We start from the raw sequence: 16,759 nt of genomic DNA, 5'->3' as shown, positions 1-16,759 counted from the left end.
AAATTATTTGATATATGAATTATATCCCAACAGAGCTGTTTTTTAAAAAGTTAAGAAAATGAAAATATACTAAGTAGTGAATGCTGGCTTTAAAAAACTGATTTCATGTTTTTACTTGTAATCTAAAAAATATCATCCCAAACAAAGAAGTACCACAGGAATTCTGCATGGAAAGAGCACACAGACTTTTGCTTCACCTTTGTTACCAGCCACTGCAGTGAGACCGACTTTTTTGCAAAGGATACTGGTTCTCCTTCAAGGATACGATGTGGATGCCATGGCAAAACTGAGTCGGATGTAGTAATCCTGTGGCTTTTTGGCCATTGTAGGCAGGTTTGGGGCTACACATGCTGCTGGGGACACTTCAGACTCATTCAAGGCAATGATAGTAATAACTGAAATAATGGCTTAAGAGGTTGACAAAGCATCGTCCTATCTGATTACCGCAACAAGGGCTGTGACGTCTTTTTCACAGACGTGGAAACAGTTCTAATTCAAAGGCTTGCTCAAGGCTAGAGACTGGCAACACAAACCTGATGCCAGGCCTTCTGAATACAAGTCCAGGGCTCATTTTCCGTCACCTTGCCCCCAAAGTCTCCTTTGAGTCATATCCTAGGTGTGTGTAACTGGTGGAAATTAAACTCTATGTGTTCAACAAAATAATGAGAGCACTCAATCCAATGCAGATATCGGGAGCTCAGATGACAACCACACATTTTCACATGGTGACCACAGGCCCTGGAGTGGGCCTGGGACAGAGGTCACAGGTCTGCCATCTGAGCATCTGCCATACCAAGTGAGAGCTCCATGTTTAAAGAGCTTTCTCTCCTTTACACAGAAAGTTATATTTTGCTATGTGTTCTTTTTCTCATATCAGTTACATTATTACATGCATCATACATTTTTTTTGCCAGATTGAATACACTACACTTTGAATGTGGTACCTTATGGGTCACTTATGGAATTCTTGAGAGTCATCTGGACTCTGTAGTTTCTAGATGATTTCATGATTTCTGACACTAGATTCTAACCCGGCAGTAAAATGCAACACCATGGACTGGAGCCTCCAGGGGCCACTTTCTCATTTGATGGCCCAGAGCTATTTTGGTTTTTATGATCTAGGCTTTTCTACACAAAAACCAAGGTGGCCTAGATCGTGGTGAACGCTGACCCGAGCCCTTGCAGACAGAAAGAGAAAAACACCAGAAACAGTATGTTTTACCCTCTCCTACCTCCTCTACTTGCAGGGTTTCTTTTTCAACTTTTTCGAGTAACTCTTTTCTCAACAAGAACTCTTTGTCCAGATTGACGGACATTTCCATGGCTCGGTGTAGCTTGCTCTGAAATATAACAACACAGCAAGTCTTGAGCAAAGATGATTGCTTAAAACTATAGGAAGGATAGACAGACAAACAGCTCTTTATTAAGCAGGAGACTAGAAGCACCAACCAGGAACTTGGGCCTGCCCTTCTCATGGCTGCCCAGATTTTCAGAATCCTGGTGTCTAAGTGGCAGGGGAGGAGAGGACCTCGGGAGGCTTGTCCTCACCTGCAAAGTAGCCAGATACACCTGGGCCCAAATCCCACCCCACCACTTACTAAAAGAACCTCTCTTAACTAGGGCTAGTTGCCTTGCAGGGTTGTAGAAAGGCTTAAGGGAGACAAACCTGGTAAAGTGTTGAGCACAGTGCCTGACACACGGAGAACCCATGGCAGACGGCCGCCATCACTACCTCACTTGGATGAAGAGGTGGATGCTACTGTGAGGCCACTGTACAGGTGAGGGAGCTGACTTTTAGGGAGGTGAAACAACTTCCCCAGGGTCACAGAGACAAGGGGGAGCCAGGTTTGATCCCAGGCAGCGTGACTTCACAGCCCATGGACTCCACCACTGTCTCCAAAGCCTATGAGGACTGGGCATGCTGGTGCTGGAGAGTTTCTGCAGGAGCTGCTCCACAGCTTCCTGTTGCATCTTTTGCTGCCGCCCCTCATCAGCTCCTCCCTGGCCCCTGCTTCTTAGGTTTGCCCCCTTTGGACCTCCATCTACTAATGGTGAAGAGTCAACCTGGAGGAGTTGGGATGTGCTCTGCTTGGCTGAGGAGGAGGGGGCTGAGGGAGAGAAGCCAGTACTCCAGGGGGCTGGCCAACAAACCCTGAGAAACCCACCCAGGCACTGGTCGGCAAAACAACCTAGGCCCAGCCACCAAGAGGCCGGCTCACAGCCCTGACGGAGGTACAAGAAGAAATGCCAAACTGCAACTGTGCCAAGCACCAAGAGTGCATGGGCACTGGTCCCGAAGGTTTCCCTGGGGGAAGGGATGCTGGAAAAAGAGAGGTCAAGTCAAGTATGTCTAGGTAAGAGGGGTGGGAAGAACGTTTCAAGCTAAGGAAAGAGCCTTGGGAGAGGAGGGTCCAAAAGGAGCCGGGGAAAGGAGGGTACTGGGGCAATGCCTGAAGGTATCAAATCTCAGACCTGGCAGAAAAGCCTGGAGCCACCTGCCTGGGGGAACTTAGAGCACCTGAGCCACCTCCCTCCCCATTCCTCTCCTCTCCAATCCCTTCTTTAAGGCTCATTTCCTGTTCCACATCTTGCATGAAGTTGCTCTTCTGAGGAAAGCAAAAGTGGGTAAGAGGTCAGGCTGAGGGAGTCAGCTGTGGGGAAGGGAAGGCAGGACAGGTCTTCACTGCACACCAGCCAGTCAGGTGGGAGAAAAGGAGAGCAGAGGGAAAACAGTCATTCACCCAACAACTTAGAGAGACAGTTAGAGACACAGGGCAGGAAAGAACGGAAGCTCGAGGCAGCCCCTGGCTCTGCTGGGGCGGGGCCTTCAAGGAGGTGTAATGAGAGTAATTTGGGATCCTGAGCCGGACGATGGTCATTGAGGCAGCTACTTCTGAAAAGGCATGTTAGCTTTCTGTTGCTGTGTAACGAATTATCACAAATTTTGTGGCTTAAAGTAACACACGTTTATTATCTCACAGTTTCTATAGATCAGAAGTCCAAGCACAGTGTGGCCGGATTCTCTGCCCAGGGAGCGACCTACCGTGTGGGCCAGGGCTGGGTCTTATCTGGACCTGGGGTCCTTGCCAAGCTCACAGGTTGTTAGTGGGAAGCATTTCCTTGAAGTTGTAAGACCGAGCTCTCCATTTTCTTTCTGGCTGTCAGCAGGAGGTGGCCCTCGGCTCCTGGAGGCCGCCCTCAGACCCTTTCCATGTGGTCCCTCTATCTTTGAGCCGGCAATGGAGAAGTTCTCATCCAGAGAATTCCCTTCATGCTTCAAATCTCTGCCTTCCTCATCCAGAGAAAACTCTCTACTTTCAAAGGGCTCATGTGATTAGGTCAGACCCACTGGGATAATATCCTCATCTCAAGGTCAAGGGTGCCCTCTAATCTAACCTAATCATAAAGCAGAATGGAACCTAATAACAGAATCCGTCGTATCCAGAGCCCTGGGCATTGTGCAGGGTGAATACACCAGGGGGCGGGGAGTCTTGGGGGACATCTTGGAATTCTATCTAACACAAGGCACCACTAGTTTATACACGGATCACTAGTTTACAGTCAGTTAAGAGTGACACCTCAAGGCTGTAGTCACGTGCTTATATTCTATCAGCCTGCATCAGGCAGGGCTTGAAGGCATAGCAGAAAAAAAGGGTTGACTGAGACCCACTCATAAAACTCATAGAAGAGAAGAGACCATGTCTGTCTCCTTCACAGCTGTACCCTCAGCACTTAGCCCTGCGCCTGGCATGCCGTAGGTACTCAGTACATTTGTTAATAGAGGAAAATTATTCTATATATTTTTAATGAGGTCTCATACTTGGGTGTTTGACATTTGTATGAAAGTGATCCCTTCCATCCCCTAAACATACACCTGAATTTTTAGCAGTTTTTGACAATACACGCTGAGCACCTGCTTTGGCCAGGCCCTGTCCTCAGCGCTGGGGACACATCACAGACCAGCCAGAGGTCTGTCCTGGTGGTAAGTCACAAAAACCTGCTTCTGAGAGGCGACACATCGGCCCATAGTCCCCAGTAGAGTCCCCATTCAAACCCAGGTGAGGCCGGACTCTACAACCCACAGTTGTTGGGCCCTGTTTCCCCCAGGAGGCCTGAGAACTGAGACACGGAAAAGTGAGCCTGCTTCTCTTTCAGCCCCTCGCTGTGTCACCTTAGGACTCCAGCAGGCATCTCCTCCCAGCTCCACCATCTGCTTGCTATTATTCTAAACAGGCCTACAGGCATGCTGGCCCCTGGGATTCTGACTGGAATGGCTCCCATTCTGCCCACCGTGGCCTGTGTTGCCGCTGCTTGGGTGTCACAATCAATAGGCACTGTGCATTTAGATGTCCTAAGCAGCGCAAGCCCTGGACCTAGCTGTTGCATTTTATAAACCAGTAGCTCCACTCCAAAGCCCTGGCTTTCCCCCACAAAACCAGACTGGCCCTGTGCCACTCAGTTGATTTCTCAGGATAAGATCAAGGTCCAATGTGATGTAACCACGTACCTCGAGGCTCTCCAGTTGGACACATGAATTTCAGAATGTGAGCACGGCCTTGTGTACACACGTTATGCCAGGGGAAGGCAGTTGGGTGAGGTGGGACACGCACTGGACTAGGAGTCCAAGCTCTGTCACAAACATGTTGCTTGAATCCGGCAATTACTCTGCCTCTTTTGGCCTTCAGTTTTTCATTTGTAAAAGGAAAATGCTGGACAAACATAAACCTAGTCTAAACACATTCGAATTCACATTTTTAAATGACACTGTGTGGGCCAAATGAAGCTTACCTGTGAGCTACCTAAGCCCGTGGCCGCTTTTGCCACCTAGACACTAGGCCAGGGGTCAGCAACCTTGCTCTGTAAAAGGCCAGATAGTAAATATTTTAGGCTTTGCAGGCCAAGGGGCAAAATTGAGCATGTTGTGTAATTACCTACACTAACAAGAGAGAAAACAAATTTCCACAAATGTTTTATTGATAAAATTCAAAATATAATAATCAAGTATAATATTTTGGAATGCAGGTTTACTATTGAGGAGAATGAAATTTCTCGGGGAGAAATCAATTTTGCTTAATTGGGTTTCAAAGGGAGTGTCCTCTATCAAATCAGTTGCAAATGTTCTTCTGTAAAAACCATCCTTAGCTCCCAGACCAGTGAGCAGGATACACGGGCCCACAGTTAGCTGACTATTGCATCAGACAGCTGCCAGCAGGGTCACCAGGCAGCCTGGTCTGCTGAGGACAGGCCATGCTCATACCCACAGTTTCTGCTTAATTATCAATAGTGCCTCTTTCTCTACAAAAAGGGTTCTGTGTGGATGAGGAATTATTTAGTAGTTTTCTGATTTATAGCTAAGATGATTTCCTTTGCAGGGTTTTAAGCAAGGAAGTGCTTTTACACACTAAATTAAACAGGGCCCTAAATGTGGCTGGTTATCAAAACTCACTGTGCATAAAAATCATCTGGGGGCTTCCCTGGTGGCGCAGTGGTTGAGGGTCCGCCTGCCGATGCAGGGGACACAGGTTCGTGCCCCGGTCCGGGAGGATCCCACGTGCCGCGGAGCGGCTGGGCCCGTGAGCCATGCCCGCTGGGCTTGTGCGTCCGGAGCCTGTGCTCCACAACGGGAGAGGCCACAACAGTGAGAGGCCCGCGCACAGCAAAAAAAAAAAAAAAAAATCATCTGGGAGTTAAGGAAAAAAAAAAAAAGATGCATGGCCCTCACCCCCTAATTCAATTGGTCAGGGTTGGACTAGAGAGTCTGTCTAATCTTTAAAAAAAACAAAAGGCTCCTTGGATGGTTCTAATGCGCAGCCAGGATTGTGGGGACATCCGGAGTATTTTAGGAGACATGGCTTCGTCGGGAGAAATCAGAGAGCAACAGGGAAGTGAAGGACGCCTAGGCTCTCAGTGAAACCACAGTGGTGCCCTAGTACCTCTCTGTGGCTGGAAAGGTAGGCACAGGAAGCCCCGAGGACCAGCGCGGACCTTACTTTGTACGCGTTAAGGATCTGCAGGGTGTTTCTGGATACCAGCTTCAGCTGGATCAGTTCTTGATTCCTTGCTTTAATTGTCTCTAAAAACTGAGCATTCTCGATCTTCAGCTGCTGAAAGTCAACATCGTGGAGGGACTCTCCCACCTCTTCCTTCTACAGCTCAGAGAGAGGAAACGATGTGAGGTTGTGACTTCTGAATGTATGGCTCGCACCTTGCAATTCCTAGTGAGCTTTTGGAAGTCAGTCATCATTCAGTCATTCAACAGACTTGGAATGGGGATCTGCTTGGTGCCAGGCATGGTGTTAGGCCCAGGGATAGAGATCTGAGTAAATATGATACTCCCATACTCAATGACAGTTCACAGACAGGTCATAGCGTGGTGTAGTGGGACACACAGGGGCAGAGGGCAAACAGAAGCCCCTCAGCCAGCCCAGAATAGAATGGAAGGCTGGGTCAGGGGAGGCTTTCTCCAGGAAGTGGTGCCTAAACAGGGCTGTGTAGGAAGAAAGGCCATTTAAAAGTTGTTTTTAACCTGGAAAACCCAGGACAAGCAGCCCATAAACGTCCTTCCTTTGATCCCATGACATTTCTGCATGGGGGGTGTATCAGTGCACTGGGTTCACTCCCCAGCCCTGGTCCCACCTTACCTGCCCCACCAGGTCTGTGCCATCTTACATTTGTGGTACACAAGAGCCAAACTCAGGTCTGTTCCCCATCGCCATGTGCTACTCATGCTGTACTACCTCCTAGAAGGCATCTTCTTCCCTTTCCCCACAAAACAACAGAACAATTTCCTTAAGCCCCAACTGACCCACCCTCTAGCTCAAATGCTCCCAGCCCATCTTCCACACCAGAGGGCAACCCCTCCCTCCACGCAGCCTCCTGAGGCTGTGGCTCCTGGTCCCTGCCACTGTTTCCTCTGTATGGCAGTTATGCATCCATGCCTTTTCTCACCATCACCACTCCCTGCTAGCCTGCGAGCCTGCGAGGGCAGGACCACATCAGTGTCATCTCTGTGTAGCAATGGCTTTTAGGTTAAAGGTCATCCATCTGCTTCCCCTCTCACGCTTCAGGATGCCTGAGCTTGCATGAAGCCCAGAGAACTAGGAACTCAGCATCAGGAGGCAGCTCAGCTGGGGCCACGTTCTTTCTTACGCTGAACTCAACTCTCCTTGGCTGACACTTTCACCCCAACCCAGTTCCACCCTGGGGGCCCTCCCAAGCAGTATGTTCTCTTCCCCGCAGCGGCCAGAGCACTCGGAGACAGCAGCCATGGCCCTTGTGGGCTCCTCCTCCTTGGCCCCATCAGTTGCAGGTCCTCTGATGTGCTTTCTCTCCCCTTGCTCTCCATTCCCTCTCCTACGTGGACTCTAGTTTACAGATTCTTTCACGTGTGGCACTCGCCCTGAGACACAGTGCTCCAGGTGGGCTACTCAGAACAGAGTGCCGTGAGACCACTCTTTTTTGGAGGGCACTGTGGAGTGCAGTCTAGGCTGCAGCACCGCCCCCAGCTGAGCGGACTTTATCAGCTTCTCCATGACTAAGCCACCCAGCACCTGTGCAGATATTTGGGGGGATCAAAGTGGAGGACCTTATGTTTGTCCTTAGTCACCTCGTGTGTTAAAGTTGTCCCAGCCTGTTGAGCCTTTGGGATCCCAGGTCAATCAAGCAGTAACTCCCAGACATCTTAATTCTCCTGCCCAACTCTGTGTCACTGACAGTGGCCACCTCTGATGCACATGCCATCAGCACCCATATAATGAATTAATAACAAAAATATTGAGCTAAAAGAGGATGTAGCTATGTAACCACTTTCTAGAGGCCCTGTGCCATGTCTGCCTTACCGCCCTTAATCAGGAGCCTTTAAGGTCAGCTGTTCAAAGACTTACCAAGGCATACTACTAACTGTGCCACCCAGGCCACATTCCCCAAAAGGGTCAATAAGTATGTCATGAGGGTCTTTTAAATTCAAGCCAACTCCATCTACAGATTTGCCAGCACAGAAACTGTATTAGTTTCCTGTTGCTGCTGTAACAAATGACCACAAATTCAGGGGTTTAAAACAACATAAATGTATTATCTTATAGCTCATGAGGTCAGAAGTCTGAAATGGTTCTTTGGACTAAAATCAGGTGTTGGCAGGGCTGCATTTCTTCTGGAGGCTCAAGAGGAGAATCTGTTTCCTTGCCCTTTCCAGCTTCTGCAGGTAGCCTGCATCCTTTGTTCATAATCCCTTCCTCTATCTTAAAAGTGCATCACTCTGATCTCTGCTTCCATTACCAAATCTTCTCTGACTCTCATTCTCCTGCCTCCCTCTCATCAGGACCCTTGTGATTACATTGGACCCACTCAGATAATCTACAATAAACTCCCCATCTCAAGATCCTTGACTTAATCACACCTGCACCATCTTTATGCCACGTAAGGTAACATACTCACAGACTCCAGGAATTAGGACGTGGACATCTTTGGGAAGACGTTGTTCTACCCACCACAGTAACCTTAAAAAAAAAGAAAGACAAAGCCACATACCTGCCTCAACTGTAAAAGCATCTTTTTCCTCTGGACTTTGAGAGAGACATTTTTCAAACATAATTCATCCTTCATATTATCCTGAAAAATAAAAGCAAATTTTAATCCATTGCTCTTCTTCTTCCCTGTTGGTTTGAAAAGTTGGCAGGTCTGGGGCTGCAAAACTAAACCTTGAGCCCTAACATTCAGTCACCTATTTTTAAGTCTTTTATGGCTACTCAAGCTGGTGTTGCTATGCTATTTTACTCATGACCAAGAAGCAGAGGAAACTGTGTCTGCTCCATACAAATTTTCTATTGATTTTAAATTCAAGATGACTTGGGTATATCTTTAGGTATAGGGGCCTTTACTGACAAAATGATTTATGATTCTTTGGTCCATTATTCTCTTTGTAATTTACATAATTTTTATTACATATAACATGTTATAGTTAGTGACTCTACCTATCTCCAGGATCCAAAGTTTGATATGCTACAAAACCTTTGGAAAAGAAGGAGCATTTTATGTCTCATTCTTAAAATAATGGAACTCAAAGAAATTAAGATTTACTTGTCGCATGCCACGTAGTCACCTGACTAGATAGACTCACACCTTTCTCAAGATACCATCAGATCTTGAAACAAACAGCAAAATACAGTAAGTCCCCTACATAGGAACGAGTTCCATTCCGAGAGCGTGGTCATAAGTCCAATCTGTTTGTACGTCCAACAAAGTTAGCCTAGGTACCCAACCAACACAATCAGCTGTATAGTACTGTACTGTAGGTTTATAACGCACGTTCACACCTTTGAAAGTTCGCAACTTGAAGGTTCCTATGTAGGGGACTTACATACGGTCTGAGATACTATGAATATTCATCCTGCCTGACTGATTTTAGACTTGATAAATTTGCATTTTAAGACACACATGCTGTGAGGGACACAAAAAATCTGCATATGTGGGCAGCATTTACAGTGGACCAAATGGAGTGGGGCTGCCTCACGTGGGCCACTTCTGTGTCATCGTTCTATGAATCTATTTCCCCTTCTAAGCTCTAACCTCCTGCCCACTCACCCTCCGGCGGTTCATGTCCTCAATGTACTTCATCACTTTCTGAGTGGCCAAAATACTCCCTTTCTTCTTGGATATGGTCTTTAGAATATCTTTTTCAAACTCATGCACTTCTCTCTGAACTTCAGTCCACCGAATTTCAGCTTCCTCAACGATAGCCTGGGGGAGCCAGCACAAAGAGAGAACAGTTTACAAAATTTCTCAAGGGTATAGCCGTCTAAAGAAACCTAGACGTATTGGGTGACCTATTTGTGTCCCAATGCATAACGTTTCTTAGTCTTAGAAAGAGATCCTTAAGATACAAATTGGACAATACGAATATTATTATTTAAAAGCATGCCTCTAAAAAGTTATAGTCTCGATGTAAAGGGGAAGAACAAACAAAAACAGGGCTTTGGGACTTCCCTGCTGGTGCAGTGGTTAAGAATCCGCCTGCCAATGCAGGGGACACAGGTTCAAGCCCTGGCTTGGGAAGATCCCACATGCCGCGGAGCAACTAAGCCCATGTGCCACAACTACTGAGCCTGGGCTCTAGAGCCCGCGAGCCACAACTACTGGGCCCTCGTGCCACAACTACTGAAGCCCGCACACCTAGAGCCCATGCTCCGCAACAGGAGAAGCCACCGCAATGAGAAGCCCGCGCACCGCAACAAAGAGTAGCTCCCTCTCGCCACAACTAGAGAAAGCCTGCGAGCAACAACAAAGACCCAACGCAGCCAAACATAAATAAATTAAAAAAAAAGAAAAGAGGTGATGAGGGTGGATTTAAAAAAAAACAAAAACCAAAAAAAAAACAGGGCCCTGGGTATCTCCAGAAATATGTATTTCCATATCTGAAACATTATTTATCCATTAAAAATTATAACATTAATATCATATCATATATATAAAAAATATCTGGAAGGCTATACGCCAAAACATTAACCACAATCATATCTGGAAAGATGGATTAGTGGGGAGGCAAAGAAGCACTCTGTAATTTTAAAAAAGATGCTATAAATGAATCCATGTATTGATATGGAAAGATATTATTAAGTGAAAAGTATGGTTTATAAAATAATATGATACCTTTTTATAACAAAATTCATACACACATAGAAAATAATATAAATTCTAGGAGAAAAATACAAGAGCCAAATACAAGTCTTAGGTGGTAAGACTGTGGATGTTTTCAAATGTTCCTCTTTTAGCTTACCTGTATGTTTAAATTTTGCTACAACAGAGATTGTCTTTAAATAAGAAAACACAAACACACATACATTATTTTAAAGAATGAAATGAGTAGCTGCAGAGCAAATCATCTTTGTTCAGGCTTTTTCACTGGGCACCGAGAAGCAAAAGCATCTTCCTTCTCTGGCTGGCGTCTGGCCCCAGCCTCCTCCCTTCCCATCATCTTCACAGGCCAGAACATCCATCCACATTAAATGCTACTTCCTATGCATCGCTCTTCTGCTCAGTTATCCTCACTGGGGTCCTGATTTCTAAGACATCAGAGAGAAGCCCCTCTGCTTGGCTTTCAAGGTCTCACAGCCCTACTCGACCTAATTTCCTACCATAGCCCCCAAAGCACCCTCTTCTCTAATCACACCAGCCTCCTCAAGGTCCTAACTTGCCATGTTCATTCCTACCTCCACTTCCTTGTTCATGTCATTCACCTTACCTAGGGTGCCCTTGTCTTCCTATTCCTTAAACAAATGCCACCATTCTTCAAGGTCATGCCAAGTCCTATGTCCAACCCCACCTCCTCAACACAGTCTTCTTTGACCACTCTAGCCCACATCGTGATGTTTAATCACACAGTCTAGCATGTCAGGACAAAGCTACCACATCCTGACCTCCTTTAACATGTTAGAATTCAACGATGCATGTTTGGGAAGAGAAAGAAGAGAGGGGAAAGGGCAGGAGGGAGGGAGAGAGGGAGAGAGGGAAAGAAGGATAGGTTTATGCAGTACAGATGATTCTATCAATGGAGACATGAGTCCACTGATCCATCTCTTTCAAGGAAATGAGTGTGATTCTGTGTGTGCCTCCATTTAGAAATGGAAAAAGTTAGAAATAGAACAGAAATACCTATTTTTCATACAACATGGCTACCAAATGCAAGCCAACAACTTCATCCCATGGGCAATGAAGTTAACAGTGATGTTTCTTCTCTGGAGGAAAACTGATTGCAGTGGTCTCCAACAAGACATGAACCATGGTCATGGATGCTGCATATGGAGGGTGACAAGGGATTTTTCACCCAATTCACTGACTTAAACCTCCAGCCCATTTTATTATTAAGAAATTATTATAAATTTTAAGGGCATTTATGGTAATTATGGTTATGGGTTTTTTTAAAAGAATCCATATCTTAGAGACATATATTGAAATATTTACAGATAAATATATGTTTAAGATTCACTTCATAATAGCCCAGTGGCCTATTACGAGGGGGAAGTTGGTAGGGATATGGAGGGAACAAGAGTGGCCATGCATTTATGACTGTTACGTGTGGGGTTGAATACATAAGGGTTTGCTGTGCTAGCTTCTCTACATTTGTGTATTTTGAAATTTTTCATCTTAAAGAGTTTAAAATTTGATATCTCCTCAAGCAGGTGGTAAGTTCCTTAAAGGTAGGTCCTCAATTTATCTTATCCTACTTGTGTTTCTCTCAAAGCACCAACAGTTGTATGAACATACTATAGGTACTTCCTGCTGAGGCAGAAATGGGGAGCCCAGGGAGGACAGCCTATAGGAAGGTATACCTCGTGATGCTGCAGGTCCCTCTCGGCATTTGCCCTTATGTGCCTTATTTCACTCTTTGTGTCGTCCAGCTCTTTTTGCACAAGCTTGAATTTTTGGTCCATGCTGAGGCCTGTTACACGTTCCAGACTTACGCGGGATTTGGATCTACGCCTGCCTCGTAACTGTAACACAAGAAAAACAAAGCCATTGTCAAATAGGAATTGGCAATAAAGCAGCCTAAGGTGGGCATCGAAACGACCACTCAGGTCTGCTAGAAATCGCTCTGAATGACATCCAGAGAGAACCAATTCAATGTGAAAGGATTCCGGATATTAGGCCTGAGGTGATGTTCATTTCACAAGTCAACCTAAGGCACCGTGCCAAATACTTCAAAGGCCTATGCTTGACAATGAACTGAAAATAAATAAGGGAAAGTGTCTTGAGGGTGGGAAAACTGTGAACCTGCTATAGACTAGCACTCAAGTCAGTGTCAGGGAAAACCTGGAGCTCAGTGCTGCCCAAACTGAACACAGAAGAGAAACTGCATCCGGGGCCACGGGGTTCAGCAAAAACCAAAAAGACAAGAATTTTGGATTTCCTAGGCATTGAAGCCAAAGGTCAAAAGCAGGTGGCCCAGGGAATGTGTGGACCTGAAGATGACATTGTTTGGCCCTCAAAAAAATAGACCTATACACAGTTTTAAATTAAAAAGAAATTAATTACCCACATTTAAAAATCAGAGGTTTCTACCAAAATAATTCAGATTTCCAGCTTCTCTTGAAAAATCAGCTGCTCTGGCAATACCAGGTTGTCTGGCTGTCCCTTTTAGATGAGGGAGGAGCTCTGCAGTGCCCACACCAGGCCCATCTTCACTCCTGTATGTGGCTGGCCAGGCCTTGTACACGTTTGGGTCCCCAGAATGAAGGGAGTTATTTCAAATTAACTAAGATATTCTGTGAGAGTCAATCCACTGTGAGTTGAACCTGATTCCCTTCATACTCATTTGAAAGAGAAACTTTGAAGGGGAAGGAAGAATCAAAAGTAGGACAGTGAGAAAGTCATATGCCACTTGGCCAAGAGGGAACACCAAAAATGGATAACAAACACCACTTGCATCTAAAGGGACAAACAGAATAAAAGAATTCTTAGATCTCTCTTGTGTACCTGTGCAATCTCTGCTCCTGATATTTTAATTTCTGATAATTGTGGAGGTCGCTGGTCCCTGGGCTCCAATTTATTGTAATATTTTTCAAACATCTCTGTCTCAGTTTTGAGAGCAGAGTTTCTGTAGCTGCAAGACAGAAGGTGCCTAAGTAAGTTCCAGCAATAGGAGTTTAAACCCCAAATAACTAGTATTTAACACTTACTAGCTTTGTATGACCTTCTGCAAGATATTTAACCTCTTGGTGCCTCACTTTCCTCATCTGTAAAATGGGAATAATAACAGTACCTATCATCGAGGGTTGTGATAAGAAATGCAAAGACTTTGGGTCAGTGTCTGGCACACAGTAAATGCAATTTAAGTATTCTGTATATTTTTAAAATACATCTAATGAGCCACAAAATTCAGAGCACTGGGATTACAGGCATACTTTAGGGATATTCCAGGTTCAGTTCCAGACCACCTCAACAAAGCACATATTGCAATAAAGTGAGTCATATAAATTTTTCGGTTTTCCAGTGCATATAAAGTTATGTTTATATTATACTGTAGTCTACTAAGTGTGCAATAGCATTATGTCTAAATATATATATATACCTTACTTTGAGAATACTTTATTGCTAAAAAAATGCTAACCATCATCTGAGCCTTCAGTGAGTCATGATCGTTTTGCAATAGTAACATCAAAAATCACTGATCACAAATCACCATAGCAAATATAATAATAATGAAAAAGTTTGAAATATTGCAAGAATTACCAAAACGTGACAGAGACACGAAATGAGCAAATGCTGTTGGAAAAAGCGGCATCAATAGACTTGCTCAATGCAGGGATGCCACAAACCTTCATTTTGTAAAAAACACAATATCTGCAAAGTGCAGTAAAGCAAAATGCAATAAAGTGAGACATGCTTATATATTTTAAATTGCTACAAGTTTCTTCTTCAAGTATCTTCTAACCCATTTGTGAGTTTCCTTCTGAATTACTACTGAATTCTTGAAATTACACACATCCACAATCTTCAGAGGTTTTTCCTTTAGTTTATATTTCTCACCTCTTTCATTTCCAGCACGCAATGGATGAAGTATCCACTAGAAGTCTATTATAAATGGTGGAAAAGCTTTGAATAGATGGTTTTTAAACAACTAGAGATAATAAACCTAGCTTATTCTGTATATGCCAAGATTATGACCCTTTTAATTTATGTAACATACATGTATGCTCTAATATGAGTGTGTATAATACACACATATGTATGTAAATGTATATATGAGAGAGAACAGCTCTGATATTTGCATACATTATTGAGCTGAATATCTGTTTATTGAGCTGAAAATTCTGTTTGGCTGAATTTTGAGATTAGTGGGAAAGGATCAACAGAAAAGCCCAATATATCAAAGCATCTTTCTTTTTCAGCATATGTCATGTTCCCAATGTAGGCTGGGGAGTTACACCCGAGTCTTAATCTTAGCACTACCACTGACTAGTTGTGTGACTGTAGGAAAGTGACTTAACTTTTGTGTCTGTTTCCTCACCAACTTTCTAGGGTTATGGGCCATTCTATAAGGTAATATATGCAAAATACTTGGCACATAATAAGCATTCAAAAGATTGTAGCTATTTTAGCAATACTACCTCAATTCTGACCTAAACTATTTATAAATATATTGAAGTAACACCTATTCAGCTGCCAGGCCAGGATATTCTGTGTGAGACCAGTAAGTTGTGCAATTAACCTCAACTACATCATGGAATCCTGACATCCAATTTACTTGCTATAGTAGATACTAAAACAGACTGCTAAAAATACAGAATATTGCACTAGTCCTTCTTTGCTGTCCACCTCCATGCTTATACTCAGGTTCAGATATAAGTTGCTTCATACTAAAAACATCTCAATAGCCTCCTTTCTATCTGCTGCCACATTAATTTTAGCATAGAATCTTAGCATTGGAAAGGGGCTTAGAGGTCACCTGGTCCAAGCTGCCGCCTCACAGTAGAGGAGCGGCTAAGCACACAGTGTGGCACCAGACAGACCCACCAGGCTGAAGCTCTGGCTTCACCAATTACCCTCTGGGCTTCGCACCACCTTCTTTTTTTGGCTCCACCAGTGGCTTGTTAGCGCCATGGCAGTGGAAACACGGGAATAAAGAGCAAAGGTAAGCGCCTTCCCCACTTTGGGGGTCTCAGTTTCCTCAATGTTCAATGCGGGCTAGGAGCATTCGGTGCTGGACCACGCTCCGGGCCCACACGCTGAGGAGGGACCGCCCCCAGAAGCCGACAGGCTGGTACCTGAGCTCTTCCACCAGCCCACACAGCTGGATAACAGGCAGCTCGCTCTCATCCTGGGTTCGCGCTTCGCTGGCAGAAGTCTGAGAGTCCTCCTCCGTCATCACCGCCGAAGCCACCCTTGTCAAAGCCCCTTGTTAATGCCGAGTGTGGCCGAGAGCGCCGTGGGTCGAGCGGCTACGCGTCACTCTGGCTACGACCTAGGAGTGCGTTGCCACGGCGACCCGACGCGTGCGTGGAGGGGCGGGGCTTCGGAGGCCCCGCCCAGCGCTCCCGCCCAGCGCCGCGCTGACCAGAGCGAGGTTACCGGCCTTGGCCAAACACGTAAGTGCGTTCACTGTTCATTTTTTCAACAATAATTCTTAAAATGATGATAATAACAGCTACTGTTTGCTCAGCACTTACTATGCCCTTGGCACCGTGTTAAGCATGGTTTATGAAAATCCTTGCAGCAACCTTGTAATAGTATCTATTCTTCTCTTTTTCCAAACTGGGAAACTAAGACCCAGAAAGTTCATTTGATTTGTCGGAGTGTCCTGCTTCTTGCACCTCACTGTGAGGCCTCTACTCTGTTCGCCACCTGGCACTTCATACATATTCACTGTAGTTTCTCTCGGATACTAATAACCTGCATTCCTGGAAGGAAAAAACTTAGCTGATTATTAAATGGGTATAAATTCAAGAGACATTTCTAAGTAGTGATAATGTATTATGTCCCGAGTATCCTGGGGTAATGTATGGAGCAGACCATTCTGACCCTCAAGGGGCTTCTAGTTAAATGAGGAGATAGCCCCTGAACCAGCTGTTGCAACCTGGAGTAATGATGGTGGCAAGCGTTGTGCCTCACACCGTTTTATAGTCATTAACTCATTTAATTCTCAAAACAGTCTTACGAAATTGGTACCATTGTCTTCCTCTTACAGATCAGGAAACTGAGGAATATAGTAGCTTAGATGAGTGGCCACCCAGGAATGGAGTCACCCTCCAGCTAAACTCAAGTCCAT

The 16,759-nt window shown here is 45.1% G+C and overlaps 1 protein-coding gene across 1 annotated transcript in view; it reads right to left on the bottom strand.

The window, feature by feature from the left end:
- CCDC113 (coiled-coil domain containing 113) overlaps positions 1 to 15,963 on the bottom strand; it is a 30,702-nt gene extending 14,739 nt beyond the window's left edge. Inside the window, exons 1-7 of the mRNA XM_032613727.1 lie at positions 15,759 to 15,963; positions 13,468 to 13,594; positions 12,324 to 12,485; positions 9,580 to 9,735; positions 8,527 to 8,607; positions 5,991 to 6,146; positions 1,233 to 1,340 (exon numbers count right to left, since the gene is read on the bottom strand). Of these exons, the coding sequence (XP_032469618.1) occupies positions 1,233 to 1,340; positions 5,991 to 6,146; positions 8,527 to 8,607; positions 9,580 to 9,735; positions 12,324 to 12,485; positions 13,468 to 13,594; positions 15,759 to 15,859 (891 nt within the window). The 5' untranslated portion in view covers positions 15,860 to 15,963. The remainder of the gene's footprint in view (positions 1 to 1,232; positions 1,341 to 5,990; positions 6,147 to 8,526; positions 8,608 to 9,579; positions 9,736 to 12,323; positions 12,486 to 13,467; positions 13,595 to 15,758) is intronic.
- Between the last annotated feature and the right edge of the window lie 796 nt (positions 15,964 to 16,759).

The sequence above is a fragment of the Phocoena sinus genome, chromosome 19 (genome assembly GCF_008692025.1).
Source record: "Phocoena sinus isolate mPhoSin1 chromosome 19, mPhoSin1.pri, whole genome shotgun sequence".
Classification (NCBI taxonomy): domain Eukaryota; kingdom Metazoa; phylum Chordata; class Mammalia; order Artiodactyla; family Phocoenidae; genus Phocoena; species Phocoena sinus.
The sequence above is the reverse complement of the archived record's forward strand: the minus strand, read 5'-3'. Positions and strand labels throughout refer to the sequence as shown.